Source organism: Diachasma alloeum, unplaced genomic scaffold (assembly GCF_001412515.2).
Source record: "Diachasma alloeum isolate Michigan unplaced genomic scaffold, Dall2.0 Dall_scaffold_00301, whole genome shotgun sequence".
NCBI lineage: Eukaryota > Metazoa > Arthropoda > Insecta > Hymenoptera > Braconidae > Diachasma > Diachasma alloeum.
This window is the reverse complement of record NW_021680440.1, coordinates 707,002-726,858: the sequence shown is the minus strand read 5'-3', so window position 1 is coordinate 726,858 and position 19,857 is coordinate 707,002. Positions and strand designations below refer to the sequence as shown.

The following is a 19,857-nucleotide window of genomic DNA, read 5'->3' as shown; positions in this document are numbered from 1 at the left end:
TGCATTGACGATTTTTTCTTAACTCGCAAAAATCTTCAAACAATTTGCTATCGATTGGTGATAAATTTTTTTGGAAATAATAAAATAGGGGGGATAACCTCTTTTTTTTCAGGAGTGATTTGTCAAAAATTTATTTTAAAAAAAGTAGTAACTAGCAAATGTTTTTTATTAGCTCGCAATTTTCTTCAAAACTACTTCAATGAGGAAAAAAAAAATTTGGAATATCTATACATGAGGGGCTAATTGATCGAATCTGCGACGATCATTTGCGCTATAGTGAGACACATGGCGCCATCCATTGTTAATATCGACTGCAAATAAAACGAATGCTATTTCTACTCTACCGATACTGTTTGGCCGACTGCAAGGATAGTGAACAAACGTGGTTATGGGCAGTTTTTTTTATGTACAGTTCAATTTATGTGCAGTTGTTCCCTTAGACTTTTCACAAGTCTCTGCACATTCGGGGATATAGGCCTTCTAGTAGAAGATTATCTTTCCCAGGGTACCCCCACTCTACGTGATTCCCACTCATATGCGTGTCCCCCACTCCAAAAATCTACGGATATTCTTCTGGAATATATACTACATGAACAAAACGGAGCCCCCCCGCTAATCCCCATTTCGACGTACCAGTTTGAATCCTCCAATAAACATTGCACTAAAATCGAGACAATTACGCCGTAACAATTGGAAAAAACCGTCACCTCTTAAAATACTCAATTAAACCGAACTATTATGTGTTTTACAGCGACGAAAAATTCTGCATAAATCCAAAAAAAATGGTGTTCTTGACGCGTTTCCTAGGTTATGCCGCCTACCAGGCAAAAGTGAGTACAGAATAGCACACGTGGGTCTCACGATTGACGTAAGAAAGTGGAGGATACATTAGGATGTTTTTTATGCCATTCAGAAGCCCAGGAAGTACATGAGGAAGGGTTTCCTGGATTCCATGGAGCTGTACGTGCGTGGTGGCACTGGAGGGATGGGCCTGCCACGTTATGGAGGTGTGGGAGGACGTGGTGGGCATGTTTACGCTATTGCCACTGAGGGACAGACGTTGTACGATGTCGAGAGAAAATACAGGAACAAGAAGATTGTTGCTCCAAATGGAGAGCCTAGTACGTTCAAGGGACTCATAGGAGTCGTGGGACAGGACGTGGAGATCCCTGTACCTAGGGGGGTCACCATTTTCGATCGCAATGGAGCTGTTTTAGGTGATTTAACGAAACCTACAATTCTTCGTAGAACGTTGATTGAACTCATCAATTAATTCGTTGGTTAAGCCGTTTAATTATGAAAATTATCTATTTAAAATGAGTTCAGATAATTATACAATGAATGCCAACTTCATATTCTGAACATTCTTTCGTTCTTTTTTCAATTATTAGGTGAGGGTGGGGTAAAACGGACACTTTAGACTTTTTTACAATTATTCATAACTCAGAAACAAATTGATCAATTGAGCTCAATTTAGGCTCATCACAAAGGGACAGAATTGTCCTTTGTATTGTGAACAAAATTAAATTTTATCAACATTTCAACCCCTCATTAGCACTTAAAAAAAAAGTCAAGTGTCCGTTTTACCCCGACCTCCCCTACGTACCGGGTGAAAAGGTGAAGACAATATTTTTAGCTTCAAATTTTCCCACTGGAAGAATTGCTTTTTTTTACGAATGAATTTTTGTGAATTTGGCAGGAGACCTCGATAAACCAGATTCCAAGGTGATCATAGCTCACGGAGGGGCTGGAGGATGTGAGGAGACTGGCTGGAGTGGGCAGAAAGGAGAGCACAGAGTTGTGACTCTGGATCTGAAGTTGATCGCTGATGCTGCACTCGTGGGTTTCCCAAATGCTGGGAAGAGCACTCTGCTGCGGAGTGTCTCGAGGGCAAAACCAAAAGTTGCTGATTATCCTTGTAATTGTTTTTCATATCAAATCCGATCGTTTTAGACAAAAAAATCTGCATTTAATTGTTAGAAATGCTTCTTGACTTTCAAACTGAATCCAGTGGTTCCTGAGAAAATCAGAAAATAACTCCAACACGTAGGAAAAAAATGCAATGAGAAGAGTTAGAAAATTCAGGTCGAGGGATTTCTACAAAAAATATCTCAACAGAATGAGTTCTACAGAAAATTTTTATTCTATCATTAAAAAATTAATAGATTAATTATTTTTTATGAAAACAAATATAATATAGAATGAATTTCCTCTCTTTCAGTCACAACTGTAAGACCGAATCTCGGGATAATTCAGTACCCAGACATAAGAGAAATCGCAGTGGCAGATCTTCCAGGGCTGATCGAAGGCGCCCACGTCAACGTAGGCATGGGCCACAAGTTTCTGAAGCACTTGGAGAGATGTAAAATCCTAGTGTTCGTCGTTGACATCCAGGGATTTCGACTATCAGTCCAGCGAACGTTTCGAAGTTGCCTGGAGACAGTTATCCTCTTGAACAAGGAGCTCGAGCTCTACAAACCCGACCTTCTGAGCATGCACTCGATGCTGGTGATCAACAAAATGGACACCCCAGAGGCCGATAAGAAGTTCAAGGAGATCGAGCCAGCTCTGAACGACCTCCAAACAGCTTTCGATAATGTTTCTGACGAACTTCGGCCAGAGGTCCCTCTGCAGTTCAACGAAATTCTCACTGTGTCGTTGGGTTTGGGGAAGGATGAGGAGATCGAACTCGTTAAGGAGAGGATACGGGTTAATCTAGATAAACAGGCGGAGGAGGAGTTGAAGAAGAATGAAGAACTTCCGAGGGAGGCCGATGTCTACGAAAGACTTAAGAGAGAATCTAGACGACATCTACCATTAACTGTTTGAATGGCTTTATCTCGAATGTGAAAATATTGTACATAGCTCAATTGGATTATTAAATGAGTCGTTTTGTAAGGAAAATTGAGTGGTTTTGGTCATTTATCATTCCCAATCACGGGATTATTTATTGGTAGAGATGGATTCAGGAATTGAAAAGATTAAATTTCTTGTTTATTTTGGAATTATTTTAGGAATCAGTGATATTAGGAGGGAATAACAGGAAAATTTCTCTATGAAAAACAGAAATTTCTACAAGAAGTCTGATGTTTTTTTTTTGTGTTAATTTAACAAAAAATTCTACTGAATCAATTCAATTTTCTTATTATTCATATTTTTAAATTTTTTACACTCGAATGAGCTAAATTCACCCCTGATAATTATCAGGCAAGTGACTACTCAATTCCGAACTAACAAAAAATAATTAACAAAAATATGTGTAAAACATTATATTTCAAAATCCCATTACTATTTATTATAGTAATAAATATTTTCTCCTCGACCCGCTCATTGTCCAGATAATTTCATAAGTAAAAATTCTAAATGAACTAGAATATTTTCATCAGGGATATAATTCCTTAGACCTGATGGTTCTGCAAGGAATATCGTCCCCTCGAACAACATCTGTCCAGTCGATGCCCAGAGGTGCCCTGGACTGGAATTCGAGTTTTTCTATTTCAATAGGGTCTCTGAGAACACCCACATCAGCATTCCACCGTTCAATTCCATTCCAGGCGATCATAATCCCGTTGTCCATGCAGAATTTTGGTGGGGGGCGGACGAAACGATAGCCCATCTCACTGCAGATCGTTTGGAGACTCCTCGCTATGAAATTATTGCAGGCGACACCACCTGACACAACCTAGGGATCAATAATCAAGAGCATTAGAGATTACTTAATTATATCAAGAAACAGTTTTTAAATTATTTTATCATTTTTTAAAAGTAATTGGCTATTTTATTGGCCATTTCTCGTGACTTTTTGACTGAGATTAAGAATTATCGCTTGACTAGTCCGAAATGCTGATTTTAATTAATTCCTCAATCATGTCGAAATTCATTTTTTTTTGTAGAAAATTTTCGCAGGTACGAAAAATGTTTTCTACCCCCAGATAAATGTTTTACTCGAGTCCAGGGGCTTTTTAAAAAACTTCTTTTTTTTGGTGTTTGATCCATCAAAAAAATCAAACCCCTAATTTTTCCCATTTTTTTATATTACAACTGAAGTAGTGAGTGTGATCCTCTTAAAAATTTTTTGTCAATATTTTCTATAAGAAAAAAACGCAGAGTAAAGCTGCGGATTTTTTAAATAGAGAATCAAAAACTCAGAATTTTTAAGAGAAAAAATGATTCGAAAAATTGAAAAAAATGCCTTCTTCAATGCTTTATGCCTCAAAAAATAGAAATATTCACAAGTGTGTAGAGTAATTATGCAGTACCAAAGTTTTTTTGTCCTGGGGGAGCAACTCCCTCCTATCCAAGAACATCATAGCTCTCTTCGTCCTGTGCCCAATGTGCTTGGCAACGCACAGCTGGAATGCAGCGCAGAAGTTCTCCAGATCCGGAATGACTCCGTCACCAAGAACATCATGTCCCCTCTCCATTTTCAATATCATGCGGTCCGCAGAATTCTTCAGCCCAGAGAAACTGAAGCTGCAGTCTCTGTAGTGTGTCATTGGCGCTGGAAACTCGAATTGAAAAGGGTCTGTGGCTTTACTCGCCGCTAATTCAATCGCAGCTCCGCCGTTTTTGTCGGCATACTCAGGGAGATTTCTCATTTTTAATCTTCTTGCTGTCTGAAAACGTGAATTCACTTATAAAAAAAATTCATAGAAAAACTTGGCCCATTCGCTAGAAAATTCTGTTGAATTTCTATTAAATTATATTTCTATTAGTTATTGGTCGACTCGATTGAAATGTTCAATAGAAAATATTCCGTACCGAAAGTCGAACGAATTCGATTTTTCTGCAGAACTTATTTTACTGAGCTGTTTTGCATAGCATTTCCTCGGCTGAAATTTTCTAAACTTTTTTTCCAAAAAAACAGAACATTTGAACCGAAGAAATTTTATTTAAAAAAAACTCAATAGAATAAGTTGTATAGAAAAATCGAATTCTATTCGGCCAAGAATGAATAGAAAATTCAATAGAAGTCCAATAGACTGATCCAGCGAATTCGCTAGATTTTTTTGTAATTTTTTTCGTGCGAGTGATGGAACGGGAGATAATTAGTCGATTTCTTGCGTTTTATTTTGAAAAAAAGTGAATAGTGGTATCAAATATTTAATTGAAGGGAACAGAATTTATACTGCAGTAAAATATCATCGCCGGTTCATCGTTAATTAAAATTCAATTCACGTGTTGTTTACAAAAATCGATTGCCCAAAAATAACTGCAAAAATCCCGAGGACTTATCTGTAAAATTACCTTGTCGAGAGCTTCACCTGGCGCGTCATCCACACTAGTCCCCAACAAGTAGAAATCCGCCACATCTTTGACAAGAGCTAGCATGCAGTGTCCCCCGGAAATCAGAAGCACCAAAAACGGAAAATCTACCTGTTCTAACAGGAAAAAATCGTCTATCACTTTGGTTGAATTGATTGCGAGTGAATGTCACGTTTTTCGTGCTCCTCTTCTACCTTTTCCGACATTCTAGCAGTCAGTGCATGTGCCTCCATGTGATGAATGGGGATCAACGGTTTATTCCCTATTTTCGAGAGGTACTGTCCAAAGCTTCTCCCAATCATCAGGGAGAGGGCTAAACCAGGCATGACAGTTACTGCGATAGCATCGACATCTCTTACCCTCAAGTTCGCTTCTCTCAAGGCTCTCTCACAGACGTCTGTGATGTTTTTCCGGTGGAGCTCACGTGCCACTGGGGGAATGATACCTCCATATCTATCGGGCATTGATTGGAAATGGAAAATGAAAAATAATTGTGGAGGGCTAAAAGTAAAAGAATATTCCTATTATTTTGCGGGTTTTCAATCAAGTGGAAGACAAGGTGAGATGAAAAAAACTTGGTTGAGTCGTCAATATCAGACGAACAAGGAGTCACTAAGGTCACGAAGTCACTAGGGTCACATAATAAAAAAGGAGTCGCCAGGGTCACGAGGTTCACAAGGGTGCCACCTCGGTTGCGTTTTTGACTGAAAATTCTTTTGTTGTAGATTTTGTTGACTGAATTTTCGCGATTGTTGCTGCAATTTTTTCAGAAAAAAAATCAATCAAAAAAATCTCAACAAAAAAATTTCCATTAAAATTGAGTAGGGGAGGATGGGGTAAAATGGACACTAGACTTTTTTTAAATTATTCATAACTCAGAAACAAATTTATCAATTGAGCTCAGTTTAGGCTCGTCACAAAGAGAAAGAGTTGTTCCTTGAATTGAGAAAAAAATTATTAAATTTTGTCAACATTTCAATTCCTTATTAACATTTAAAAAAAGTCAAATTGTCAAATTGTTCCCTTATTCCTGGGGAAAAATGGTATGGAAAATATCTGTCAAATAGCGGCGCCAAAGGAATCGTAATCTTCCCTACTAATTAATTATTAATTATTAATTCTTAATCATGACAAAAACACACTGCAAATGTGTCGATTGTTGAGAGTGCAACGCGTCCCCCAGGATCCTTCCCGCGCCATCCACAATGGCAATTCCAGTATCATCACAACTCGTCTCGATTCCCAGGATCCTCGCACATGTCCCATCGCCAAACTGCCTACCCCTCCCCCTTTTAAACAAATCGGATAAACAATTTCCCCGCAACAACCGACTTCTCTTCATCACCGACAAGCCCGACATTTCTTCAATTTCTTTAATTCACGACACATGAAACCTCGTTGACAGAATAAAACAAAATTATTTCAACAAAAATTTTGTTGCAAAATTAACAATTCCTCAGAATTAGTTCTACTGTCGAGTCTTTAATTAATTTAATTATTTCTGAATTGTTGTTTTTGTCAGGTTAGCACATGTGGACTTCACCGGTGGCCATTCGATAGTAATCGAACTGTGCGGCCATTCGATGTGGGTCAATACGTCACGAGAAAGCTCGAAACTGCCGTTAATTAATCGATTCGACCAAGCCGTCGCAGGGAGGAGACAATGTCAGATCAGTAAGTGCATATTTCCTCATTATTCCCCGCTGAAAACCGTCATCCAACACTTCTCCGAGTTGCATTCCACCCCAACAATGACGAACTATCGAATTGCGATTGAATTGAGTCAATTGTTTTGTCGTGAACGCCGCACAACTGCAAAATGGTGGGGGACGGGGTTTGAGGTTAGATTCTCGCAGTTTGGCGACAATGACGCAGTGCCAAGTGTTGTTTGAGTACCTGAAATATCTGTTAGTAACCCGCAGCTCATTCATCCTAAAATCGTTGGGTGAAATAACTGAACTCTTCGGAATAAAATAGTTTTAGATGTGGATTGTGTTGGGGCGAGTGTGGCAGAACGGTCGTCTCTGGTGGTTGATGAGCCGAAAACGGCAGAGTGAATTTTCGGGATTTTTTTTTCATTTTCGAGGTATTTTTGCAAGGCTTGAAATGAGCTTTGACTCGTAGGAATCGCATCGTTTGGTGAGGAGATATTAACGATTGGAGGTGATTCGTTTTGTCATGCTCTCCCCTTTCGGAGGCCTGATATGTTTTTGGAGGAATTATTAGGGCGAATGTTGTAATTCAATTATTTCGTAAGTTGTTCTAGGAGAAAATGCTGGGCCAAATGTTGAGCCAACGTTTCAAGAGTTAAAGCGATTTTATTTCACTTGTTTGACAACGTGTTTGTTTTTCTGTCAGTGTAGTTATGACAAAAAATTGTTGGAAAGATGTTTCCAAAAAATTTTTATGCTCTAGAGAAAAATTCCAGGAGACGTCTCTATTAAGTAGCTGAGAAAATCCTCTGCAATGTACTGTCAACTTAATTTAACACACATTAATTCATTGTTGCAGAGATGATACTCTATTGGACGAAGACCTCGGCGACGAAGAGTATGACCTGGGAAACGACGAGGAGGAGGCCCTCCTGGCTGACGACTATGAAATCGACAGGGTGAGCTAGTCATTTAAATAGTCCTCATTCCAAGGACTGAATCTTAATTAAAATAATCATCAAAAAAATGTTGAAAAATGTGAAAAAAATCAGTCAGATGTAAACACCTCACCTCATTTCTCAGACCTCATGTCGCAAATTTTCCTCAACGATTCAAAATCCTCTCACAAGCATTCCAATGTTAATCACTACATTTCTTTCGTCATAAGTTGTCTCACGAAATTGCGAATTTTTCAGTTTCTGAGGATTACTCCCCCCAATCGAAGATCTAAATGTCTCCACCCATTTTCCCATTGAAAAAAAAAATGATGATTATTAAAGTGTAAAACCGTTTATCCAATTTGTATAAAACAGTCATGCGTAATTTTAAGTTTTTTATCGTCTCTCTGTAATTGGATCGTATGTATGTGTGTAATGTTGGCGTTGTCCTCTCTCGTCTACTATTCTCCACAAATTCTGTAAAAATCGATAAAAATGATAATTTCGAATTTAAAAAACAACTTCAAAGTTGAGAAAACGTATCAGTGAATTAATCACACAGAAAAAATTGAAAATTCGTTCAAGAGAATAATGGAGAATTCCTTCTGTACAATAACTTCATGTTTTTGCAAGGAATATCCACATTTTGACAATTGACAATTCGAAAATGCGAAAATTTAAAAATACAGAGGAAGGGAAAGCGATCAGCAGGCGGAAAAAATCATATCCAATAGAATATATTTCGTTCTTCCCCTCTGCTGTCAATTATCACAGCGTCTTTGTATCTATTGTATTACCATCTAAGTCTGCCGTGAAACTCAATAATTGTAGATTTATTTTTTCAACAAGCATTGATAGCTTTCATTGTTGACTCTTGATCATTCAGTCATTCTCCAGCAATTTCTGATCAGAGATCGGCACAAATATTCATTAATATTTATTAATATTTAATAATAGTTAAATATCTACTATCTCCACCAATATTTATTAATTATTAATTTTAATATTGACGTGTAAATATTTTTCATTATATTATGAATGAATATTGAAAAATTCACGTTTTTAAATACCGCATCAACGAGTCAAAATTAGAAATAAAAATTGTTATTTATCTAGTCAGAGATTACACTTGAATATTTCAGGGTAATCATTCAATCAGTAAAGAAAAATTTATTTTCATTTCTCATTAGTATCACAATGAAAAATCCATTCGATTTATTATTCATTACGAAAAAAAATCAGTTCAATTTTTTTCATTAGCCATTGATATTGTAATGAAATATTAATAATGGAACTCGTTTTCTTGCCGATCTCTGTTTCTGACGATAAATTAACCATTCAATCAGCCATTGAATTCGTTAATTCTGCAAGCTGTTTATTCCGAGATTCTTCAAGTTTTTAAAAACAATTTTCGAAGTGAAAAATAAAACTTAAAAAAATCGTTTTTTCGGAGATTAGTGAAATGTGCACGCGATTGTCTGATACTGTATGTTCACGATGAATGTAATTGCGATGATTCAATGCATTGTAGCATCATCTATTCTATCCCAAATATCAGAAACAAAACCTGTCAAATAGAAAATTTTTGTTAATTTTTTTTACCGACCAGACATAATTTAAAATTATATGCCTTTATGCCTTCATTCATTCAACTATAATATTAATATTTATCTGTAAAATGCACATGTTCTCAAATACATAATGCTACAATGCAATTAAAATTGTAAACAACCACCGGCTGTACAAACACCAAAACCGAAGAATTAAATTCTCATAATTTTAATAACGAAAGCCAATAGCCAATAGCCCATGGGTTAACTGACAAATAATTTATATAAAAAATCCCAATGATTACTAGTCTCGAAGAATTTCCTTCATACCCAAGCACATCGCGTAATGCACGTTAGATGTATCGCATTGACACAGAATCATCACACGTTCTCCCCATGTAAAATCAAAAAAATTAAAATAATGAGATCAGTGAAGAGAAAACTATAGAAAAAAGCCATTGGAAATAGAAAGCACGAATGAAGAGAAAAAATGGAGAAATTAATTTCTGTCCTCTAGCAAATATGTTCACTATTTATTTTACCACATAAGTAGATTAAGATTATTATCGAAAGAGAATCTATGAAAATGGATGACTAATGCAATTGAATAGAGGAAAAAAAATGTTACAATAATAAATCAAGAGGAGGAGGAGAGTATGATAATTCATGAAAAAAATTTGGCATATTTAATTCTCGAGCAGCAGAATAGCTATAAGGGAGAAGAGGAAACAGACGATGTGCTGGATTTAGGAGTGACCGATGCCCTCGACGATTTAGAGGGTGAAGATGATAATGTCGAGTATAGGAACGAGACTGATAGCCATAACCAAAGTCATTATAATGACGAACGTGTTGATAATCGTGGAAATTATTACGACGAACGTCGGTGTAATTACGATGAGAAAAATCAGATGAATTTGGGATTGGGGGACTTGAGGGAGAAGCTGCAGAAGAGGGACATCGGTGGAAATGGACAGATTGTGGAGGAGGATGAGTGCGAGGAGGCCAGGGAGAGGCGGAATAGATTTCAAACTGAGAGGATCATGATATCACCGAAGATGAATAGTGACATTCCGGATTCACTGGAGAGTGTTGTCACTGCTGAACAGAGTAGGCCGGTGTTCCGGGGTAGGGGAAGGGGACGAGGGATGATGAGGGGCATCAGGGGCGGAAGATATCCGATGAATGTGGGGAATTATAATCCAAGGTATGGCACTATCACGTTTTATGCATTTTGATTTATGATTTAAGCAATTATTTTTGGTTACATTGGGAAGTATTTGGACATGAGAGAAAATTTCATGACACTTTTTTGCTGGACTTTTCATTTCATTAAAAAATACTTTCTCTATTTAACAGTCTGGTTTCGTCATTGATTTTTTTTCTATCAGTTTATTTTTGGAAATATCTCGGAAAGAAAGGGGTATAAGTGAAAATGTCACAAGACATTTCTTGTAGCCCTCAAAATTCTCTTCAAAAAAGGTTGAATTGAGGATTGCCTTATCTCCCCTATTTTCAGAGATATTTAGCAAAAACTATCGTTATTAATGCTCTAAACAATTTAATGTAAAAAAATCTTTTTTTCAGATTCATACCTCGGCCCTCGTTCGACGAGCAAAAGCCGCAGTACAGACCTCCCCTGCAAGACAACCGGCACTTCCAGAACGGTCCATCGAACATAATGAACCCGCAGATGATGTATCCCCAGGAGAATCAGTTTCAGCAGTATCCCCGAGCGCCTCGTCCCCACTTCAACGAGCCCCATCAGTTCAATCCAAATCAGTTCCAAGGTCCTCCACGTCACCAGAATCCCCCAATGGACTTCAGACCACGAGGTCCAATGCCAGGAGGGCTTACTCCAAGATTTAATGGCCCAATGAATCCAGGATTCATGCCCAACCAGCACTTCCCAAGGCCCCAGCACGAGCAGGACATGCCAGGACGTCAGATGATGCCCCCAGGTCCAATGATGGCCAACATGCAGCCTGGACCCCCTATGCCGGGGAGCCAGGGCCCCCCAATGCACCCACCTCATCCAGGAATGCCACCAGGACAGCCCGAGGGGCCCATGCCGCCTTTCAGACACCCAGGACCCAGCCAGATCCCTCATCAGGCTCCTCATCCCCATCAGAGTGTGCCCATGGGGGGGCAGCCTGGCTTCGAGCCTCGTCAGCAGTTCCAGGAGCCACCCTGGGAGGCCAGGAACATGTACGATGGGAGATCTGCGTACAACAACAGCCAACCGGTTGGACAGTTCAACCCTGGGGTGGTGCATCAACAGCATCCCGTGCCCAGTGTTCAGATACCTCAGAAGATCCTGATTAATCCACACTTCAGGGGAAATTCCCAGCAGACGAGTGAAGGTAGAGTTTTCTTCATTTTGGCTTTTTTTTTCTCCCAGTTGAGTTTTTGGATAATATTTCCGAATCTAAGGGAGATAGCGAAATTTTTGTAATAACTTTTTTTGTAGGGCGAATTGAGAGCTTCAAAAAAGGTTATAACAAAAATTTTGCTAGCTCCGTCAGATAACGAGATATTCATTGAAAAATGGACAATAGTCAAAAGTGAGTTGTACCGGTTTACCACTTCGCTACTGAATTGATTTAGACTTCTGTTAAAAAAGATTTTTCGTTTGATTTTGAGATTTTTTGGGAATGGGAGGTTCCCGAAGATCGAGGGATTTTTATCTCGGGAATTGAATTTCCTCGAGAAAATTTTCTATAATAATTGGTGTTCAAATGATTCCTTTGTTAATAATCGAAATTTTATCTCCGTTTTTATACAATTACATAGATACTTGGATAGTTTTTTAAATTCACCGTATTTGTTGTTGTTTATTCTCGTAGGAAGACCTCCTTGGGACAATCCTCAACAACCTCCAGTCGTTCACCCCCACCCAAGTGAACAATTTAGACCGAATCCCGGCCCATATCCTGGCCAGCCACCGTTCAATGCCCCCACAAATCAAGAAAACTCACAAGATTATCAGAAGAATTATGCTCAGAACAAGAGTGATGTAAGTTTCTCAAATTCTCTGTTGAGCCCTTAAATTTATTCCATCGAGTATTAATCGATTTAAAATTTCTTATTTAGGATCCATACGCATATTTCTCAGACGTATGGCAAGAGAACAAGGCAAAGCCGAGAAGTTTGAGCCCCTCGAAGAGTTATTCTGGGGAGAGTAACTACGGACGTGATAGCAGCTACAGAGATTATGATAAATATAAATCTGATAGTAGAGATCCTTATCCCGATGTAAGTTTCATTCTTCTTTGATCTAATTATGGTTTAAGTTATCTGTGCCATAAGTTTCTTAATTATTCCGCCTGTTCCCTTGTTCATTTCAGGATCAAAGATACAGAGACAGAAGTCCACCTCCACGATCGCGAGATCCTCCACCCAGGTCTCGACCCCCTCCACCAAGTAATAGCTATCACAATGACTCTTACGATCAGAGATCGAGACCACCGAATTCATCCAGTCGTCCAGCCCCCAGACTTGGCCAGAAACGGACTCCAGAGCCTCAGGACAGGGGACGAGATGTCAGTCCCAAAAGAATGAGAGCACACAGAAGTCCTCATGACACACGTACAGAGCCCAGTGATCACCACAAAGATGTTCAGGTGAAAATACATTTTTTTCATTCAGTCAAATGTGAAAAATACAATAATTTTGCATTCGTCGTGGGACAAAGTGATGTTAAGAGAGAATTTCAGGGGAACTTTTGCGTAGAAAATTTTATTGCCTACAAAAAATTCATCGGCATAATGACAATTATGAAATTAATTAACAAGAATGGACCTTAAATTATACAATAAAAAGTCATACAAAACATTGTCATGCTCACCTACCACTCCTCATTATTGAGATAATTGATTGAATTAAAATAGATGAAAAATATACGTTGATTACTAAGTTTTCGTTAATGAGGTATTTTTTAAATTAGTAATTACACGAAAAAACTTCAAATTCACTTTTGTGACTGAATTTTCTATAAAAAATGTTCTCACCATTTTCCACAAATTACAAATTACACATCCATTCATTCCACTGAAATCATCCTCAAGATCTCCAAACACTAATTATCATTTCCTTAATTAACAGGAGGCAGAGATGGATCCGGAGGAGCGTGAGTACCGGAAAAAAATGGAGGAGCAGAAGCGTTTGCGTGAGAAAATTCTCCAAGAAAAGGAGAATCGAAGGAAGCAAGCAGCACTGGAGAGACAAGGAGAAGATTCCAAGGAGCTTAAGAACAATGGTAATTTTTAATTACCCCTTACTCCACCATATTAATGACTGACCATACACTGACATTTTTTCTTGGTAAATTGTGACGATCATGGAGCCAACAAATAAAAAAATTTAGCTTCAATCAAATTAATGAATTCTTCCAGATCATCAACAGGAGAGCACATCATCGATAGCAACACTCTCAAAAGATCTCTCAGAAACCACTGTAACTGCTAGACCGAGAATTCGTGTCGCAGCTGGACAAGCTACAGAGGTACCTTGATCAAAATTCTCCTAGAACATTTTAATAAATAATTTTAATGACTGAATTATGTGCCTGAACGACTTAATAACTGATGATTAAAATAATGTGTGCGCAGAATAATCTCAGAAATCAACCGTTGATCTGAATACTTTTAATAAATAATTTATAATTTCAATAATTCAACATTGAGATGATGAATTTTTCAATAACTCTAATGATCCATTAACGCTTACAGATCTACTTGAAATAGTACTTTGAACTCATTAATCCATCAATTGTAATGAAACAATTTCTCATTTTACTTGTTGTCTCAATTGTTAATCAATGATCTCTCTAGTTTTAATGTTGAATGAAAAAAAATGAATGCTGGAATGACATGAATAAAAATAATTCAATTATTTATAACCGAAAGAGCTGATTTTCATTTTTTGTAATTTATTTCCTCTATTAATAAAGCAGTAAACAATTGAGATTTGTTTTATTCAATTAAAAAACCTCTATTTCATGACAAAAAAATTTTTTTATAGGTTGAGAAGCCAGTGAGGATAGTGAGGACAGTGTCTGAGAAAATAGCCCCCGATAATCAGCCCTCAAAGGATTCAGTAAATCCACGAGAAGTGAAAAAACCAGTTCCAACTCGGAGAGTAGTTATTCAGAAGCAATTGCCCAATGCACGAGTGGCGACGTCCATTCAGAAGACAGTCTCGAACCTCCAGAAGGCCCAGAGCAATCCTCAGAGCCCATCAGCAGAGACTTTGACGAAGAAAGGACCTCTTCAGCTTCAGAAGACTGCTGCTGGTGGAGGCAGAACTGTCGTCAAGGAGAGACCTACGACAATTAGGAAAGTTGTTGTATCTGAAGTTGCAGCAGGAACTATCAAGAAAGCTCCAGGGACTGTCCAGAGTAATAGAGTTGTTCTCCAGAAGCCGGTGCAGGTGAAGAGACTAGCTGAGGGAAAATCAAACACTATTTTGATTGAGAATTTAGCAGCAAGCACTTCAGAAGCGCAAATTCGCCGCATGTGCCAGGGAATTGGAACTCTAGAGGTGATTATTTTCAATTGAAATGAATAATTTAAGAATTGTTAGGATACTTTTTCATGCATGATTGATGTATGAAATAAGTTCCTCGTTATTCTGTTAAAATGCTCATTGGAATCTACTGTTTAATTGATTAATTAATCATGAAATTGTTACAAAACTTTTCGCTTTTTCTCATCATTTTATTTTTCAAAATACTTCTGTTCAAATTGTAATGTTCGGATAAAAAAATTTTACAATGCTTTTGTCTTCTCGTTTCATCCTTTCGCAGTGCTTTTTCATGCATGGTTAATATACGTAAATAATAAAATCATTCTTCTGCTGAACTGCTGATGGAATCTGCTGATTAATTCATTAATTGATCAAAGAATTATTACGAAAACTGATGACTATTGTATATAAGTAATAGATTAATGAACTTGTAAATGAAATGAATATCAATATTTTTTGATTAATTAATGAACTAATCAATTGGAAAATTGTTACCAAGCTTTTTACTTCATCTCCTTACTTAATTTAACTATTTTTCTTGTTCAATTTTTTATTGATCCATGTATATAAATAATAAATGTATCATTCTTTCGTTGAAACACGTATTCATCAATTAAGAAGTTATAAGAAAAAAACATTGGCTTTCCACTTTTATTCTAGGTTTTAGAATATTTTTCGTTTCTTGCATTATCGATGCCTACAAATAACATCTATTATTTTTCAATTAAGACACATCTATAGCAATTAACTGAGAGTTGTTAATACCTTCAGGAATTTTTTTTCGTCTTTGCTTGTTTACTGTTTTGTATTTTTTATTCTTATGCATGATAAATTAATGTTAATAATAGACTAATTATATGTGGATTGTAATTACGTGTATATAATTAGTGCAAATAATTGCGTAGAAGATAATTAATATCATTGGGTCTAATTTATGATGTTATAGAGCATTATCATGGGCGAGGGAACAGCAACAATCGTGTTTAAGACTCACTCAGCGGCAATGGTCTTTCACAAAAAGTATCAGCGTAAAATGATTGATCTGTCAATGATCAATGTCAAATTTCTGCCACAGAATAACTCACAGTTGACAACCGTTGCCACCACATAATCTTTCTCTGCATTATGAAATGTTGGATATAATTATGAGATTATATCACTTTTTGGCATTTTTTATTATGTAAACAGTAGTGTAATCGAACATGAAGAATTGAGTGAGATGATTTTTTTGTATATAAAGATAAAGAACAAGCATTATGTGTCTCGATGATGTACATAAAATGTATAAATTATTTATAGTGATATCAGGCGTAGAATTCAGTGGATAATACGTCAATAAGAGTGAATATATATGAATTGTAACCATTGAAACGTGGTGTTTTGAACGATTAAATAAATTGGACATCACGTGAAATTGTGGAGTTTTTTTTGTGAGTGATTCCCCCGGGGTGATTCTGATTTAAATGGGATTGATCTTCTCGGGATTTTGGGGTTTCACGTTTTTTGATGGGTCCATTCTCTCGAACTTCTTCAGGGCCGATGGGTCCGCAGTATACTTCGCATATTTTATGGAAAGAGAGATCTTGAAATGCAGCTGTAAGCCGCCGGCTGTCCTTGTTGGATGCAGCGATGACTGGAATGCAGAGATATTGGAATTTTTTCCTTCAATTGCCATTTTCATAGATTGCCATTAATTAAATTTTAATTCATCGATTAGTTTTTTTCATTTCCGAATTTTCTCGAAAATCGGTTGACCCACGATAACTAAAAAATGTTCTGTTAGCAAAAATAATTATACTATGTGCAATACAAGAGCAATTTCGGACTTGTTTGTCGTTTGAATATATTTGTAAATCAATAAAAAATCAGTAAAAAATTGCTGCGCTCTACATTGTGTAGTAGTGTTCAGGCTTCACACAAGTTTGAAGCAGGGAGTTGCAACTTGCAATATTGCTGCTGCGCGCGGCGATTCCGGAATCGCACGGAGTGAAGTTTTGTGTGGGATTCCCCCATTTATGAAAGCCCACTCTAGCCGCGCCACTTCAATTTCCCCCAGCTACTAAAATTTTCTCGCACAATTATTCTACAGAGAACGATATTGAATATAAATTGAATAATTATTAAATGAATTAATTCAATAATTAATTGAAATAATTATTGAATATAAATGTTATTTTCTTTGCAATCTTATGTCTCTAATTTCACGTAAAATTCCGCTTTGTCGGAGTAGAAAAACAACGGAATGACTACATACCTTGCATTCTCGTAAACAATCAACCCAAGTTTTAATGTTCTTCCCTCGATGAATGATATTGTTGTCAATGAGATACTTGATGATGGCTCGATCCTCCTCTTCCGTATATGCCGGACTGTTGAATGAAAGAAAGGACCATTTCATAAATTCGAGCCGACAGAAAACTACAATTATTTACCGTTTCATATATGCGGGTGCTAGTGTGCTTCCTGAAGTCTTCCAATCCTCGAGGTACTTCACGTAGGTCGGATGCTTCTGTAATTTTCTGATGTAATGTCCTCGGAGAGTGTCCGGAGATATATCACGGTCTCCCAAAACCTCAAAAATAAACGTTGAAGGAAATTGAGATGTTTTTACATTATTCGTGTGCACGCACCGAAATATTTCATGAAAAAATCTAGCCAATTCGATAGAAAATTTTATTGAATTTTTATTCAATTCCTATTGAACATTATATTATAGTTTTTGTCGATTGTATTGAATAATTCCGCAGCTTGACTGTTTGTTGAATAGAAATTTCCAAACATTTATTTAAAAAATCCGTAAAACTTTATCTTTTTAAACTTTTTCTACTGAGACATTTCCTACAGGAATTCCTCGACATGAATTTCCTGAGTTATTTCCAATCTATTCACACTTCGTCCACTCATCTGATTTACTCTACTCATACAATCTATCATAGATATACCTTTTCACGTACGAACTCCTTCCAGATCTTCCTCCCATACATAGGCATGACGTTCCTCTCCTTCAGCCAATTTAGTATTACCTGGTTGTCCTCTTCAGAGAACTTCTGACTCGTGTTATATCTAGAACAGATGCATAACCAATTATTTGCGAAATATGCACTGTGGTGTATGATGAATAATTCTCATCATTCTTACTGCTTTTTCCTGTAGTGTTTGCGAATGCTTTCCGGCGGGATGAATTCATCATCTCTGTAATAAGCATTGTAACGTTTCGAAGGGCCATCATCATCAGTTGCGTTGGATGCTGCTGAGGCGTTCTCATTAACTTCATCGTAATTATCATTACGTTGATGATTAGTTTGAGGGGTTGTGCTGGGGCCCGGCATAGTGCTCTCATTCAGACGATCAACATCTGAGAGACTCTGCGGAACACAAGCATCAACTTCAGCCTCTGATCTGGGGCATCGATTTGACCCATCTCCCTGTTCATTCAGGTCTTCACGGTCTGACGAGCACAAGTCAACGCAATCATTGCTCGTGAGGTTGTTCTTCTGTTCAGGATCGGTTACATTATGTTGTGAAGCTGTGGATTTCTCAGCGTCTTTGCAGGCTGGGGAGGGATCGATTGGGGTCTCAACTTCGTAATCCATTGATTCCTGGGTCTCGTCATGGGTTTCTTCATCGCTTTCTGAATAGCTTGATCCATCGGTATCACTCACAACGTGATCATTTGTGGGGACCTGAAGCTTATACTTCATCAATTCCTGGGGCTCAAGTGCTACGATGCTGTCGTAAAAATATTTGACGTCGTAACGATCGTGTTTTTCTGCCACAGCTCGACGATCTGGCTCGCAGAAAATGAATGTGTCTGAGGCATCAGGCCTTGACAAACTCCCTCCATAAGCTTCGATTATCTGAACCATCTTGTGGAACTCAGTAAAACTGTATCCGGCCAAATGAAATTTCAATGGGCCTCCGTTTACAGTGAATAATTGACTGTTGAACCACATTGAACTCCAGTAACTGCGTCCTGGGTTACCCGTTTCCTTGTGGTATCCATGCATCTCCGAAAGACTCATCATTCTTTGTACTTCTTATTAAACAAATTGTTGGAACGAACGAGGGAAAAGTTTCGTGTATTTTTTTATTTTACATGCGAGAAACTAATGTAGCATTTGGTCACTGACGACTGCCCGGTCTTGATCCAAAAACGCGGAGGTTATGGACAAGATCCACAGATGGATCGTAAATCCTGTGCCGGGTGGGGGTCAAATACCGCCAGGGTCAAGTTACTGACAAGATTGTTACTGACGAAAATTCCCTAGGCCATTCAAATCTGAAGGTGAAGACCCGTCTACAGTAAAAATGTTCAGTTATTCACACAGGTTACCTTTCCCATTGCGTAACTCAGTTGAAAAGAAAATAACATTGACTAAATAAATTGTTCAACAGAGATCCAACAGAATTGTCTAGAGAATTAAATTAAATAAATACATAAATGAAATTAAATTGAAATTTTTAATTTGTTTTTTATTTAAATTGTTACCAATTATTGCAGCTAACGGAAAATATTCAATAAATTTTTTTCAATCGTAAAATATCTTACGATTCTTTCCGCGAAAACATCACGTGTTGCAGCTATAATTGGCACTTATCATTTTATCAAATGCGTTATTCGGGAATGCAACACGTTTTACTGAAATGTGAGGAATGCTTTCACTCGGTGAAGGCATGACATGTTTTGACGCAAAAATACGTCTTTATCATTTTATCTTTAACCTTTCATGTTCACACTCGCCCACCAGTAATAATGTTGAGGATATAAAAAATGAGAAAAGCGCAATCTCTTGCCTCGAAGTGACCCGCTTTCTCCGCACAAACTTAGTGCGCGTGCAGCAGCGGTCGTGTAATGTACTTTGTACTTTGTTAATAATTCTGTGAATCCAGAAAGTCCAGTGACGGGTCAATGAGATTATAAAAACC

General features: G+C 37.5%; 3 protein-coding genes across 4 annotated transcripts; 2 read left to right on the top strand and 1 right to left on the bottom strand.

Annotated features, from left to right (window-relative positions):
* The first annotated feature begins 311 nt into the window (after window positions 1–311).
* On the top strand, window positions 312–2,904 carry LOC107039567 (GTP-binding protein 10 homolog). Of its 2 annotated transcripts, none has more exons than XM_015259256.1 (5): window positions 312–385; window positions 752–830; window positions 914–1,217; window positions 1,700–1,918; window positions 2,222–2,904. In XM_015259256.1, exons 1-5 carry the CDS (start codon window positions 327–329, stop codon window positions 2,827–2,829), a joined length of 1,269 nt encoding a protein of 422 aa, XP_015114742.1. In that variant the 5' UTR covers window positions 312–326; the 3' UTR covers window positions 2,830–2,904. The 2 variants fall into 2 exon arrangements, with proteins under 2 accessions (XP_015114742.1, XP_015114743.1); XM_015259257.1 differs by lacking the exon at window positions 312–385 and adding an exon at window positions 415–505.
* Window positions 2,905–3,233: 329 nt separating this feature from the next.
* On the bottom strand, window positions 3,234–6,834 carry LOC107039571 (probable tRNA N6-adenosine threonylcarbamoyltransferase, mitochondrial). The gene is made up of 5 exons (XM_015259266.2): window positions 6,408–6,834; window positions 5,460–5,718; window positions 5,248–5,376; window positions 4,260–4,616; window positions 3,234–3,682 (listed from the first exon to the last, which is right to left on the bottom strand). The coding sequence occupies exons 1-5, from the start codon at window positions 6,623–6,625 to the stop codon at window positions 3,383–3,385; spliced, it is 1,263 nt and encodes a 420-aa protein (XP_015114752.1). The 5' UTR covers window positions 6,626–6,834; the 3' UTR covers window positions 3,234–3,382.
* LOC107039570 (RNA-binding protein 33) lies at window positions 6,800–16,345 on the top strand. The gene is made up of 11 exons (XM_015259265.2): window positions 6,800–6,939; window positions 7,777–7,876; window positions 10,107–10,612; window positions 10,993–11,768; window positions 12,252–12,421; window positions 12,499–12,660; window positions 12,753–13,028; window positions 13,510–13,663; window positions 13,800–13,909; window positions 14,428–14,946; window positions 15,878–16,345. Exons 1-11 carry the CDS (start codon window positions 6,929–6,931, stop codon window positions 16,040–16,042), a joined length of 2,949 nt encoding a protein of 982 aa, XP_015114751.1. The 5' UTR covers window positions 6,800–6,928; the 3' UTR covers window positions 16,043–16,345.
* The last annotated feature ends 3,512 nt before the right edge of the window (window positions 16,346–19,857 follow it).

Bases quoted from the DNA above. Each gene is read 5' to 3' on its own strand.
- LOC107039567 (XM_015259256.1), top strand. From the start codon at position 327: ATGCTATTTCTACTCTACCGATACTGTTTGGCCGACTGCAAGGATAGT. The intron at 386-751 runs GTTATGGGCAGT...TGTGTTTTACAG, and splicing joins AAGGATAGTGAACAAACGTG to CGACGAAAAATTCTGCATAA. The intron at 831-913 runs GTGAGTACAGAA...TATGCCATTCAG, and splicing joins ATGCCGCCTACCAGGCAAAA to AAGCCCAGGAAGTACATGAG.
- LOC107039571 (XM_015259266.2), bottom strand. From the start codon at position 6,625: ATGTCGGGCTTGTCGGTGATGAAGAGAAGTCGGTTGTTGCGGGGAAAT. The intron at 4,617-5,247 runs GTAATTTTACAG...TCACGTTTTCAG, and splicing joins CAGGTGAAGCTCTCGACAAG to ACAGCAAGAAGATTAAAAAT. The intron at 3,683-4,259 runs GTACTGCATAAT...ATTGATCCCTAG, and splicing joins CCCAGGACAAAAAAACTTTG to GTTGTGTCAGGTGGTGTCGC.
- LOC107039570 (XM_015259265.2), top strand. The intron at 12,661-12,752 runs GTAAGTTTCATT...TGTTCATTTCAG, and splicing joins GTAGAGATCCTTATCCCGAT to GATCAAAGATACAGAGACAG. The intron at 13,664-13,799 runs GTAATTTTTAAT...GAATTCTTCCAG, and splicing joins CAAGGAGCTTAAGAACAATG to ATCATCAACAGGAGAGCACA.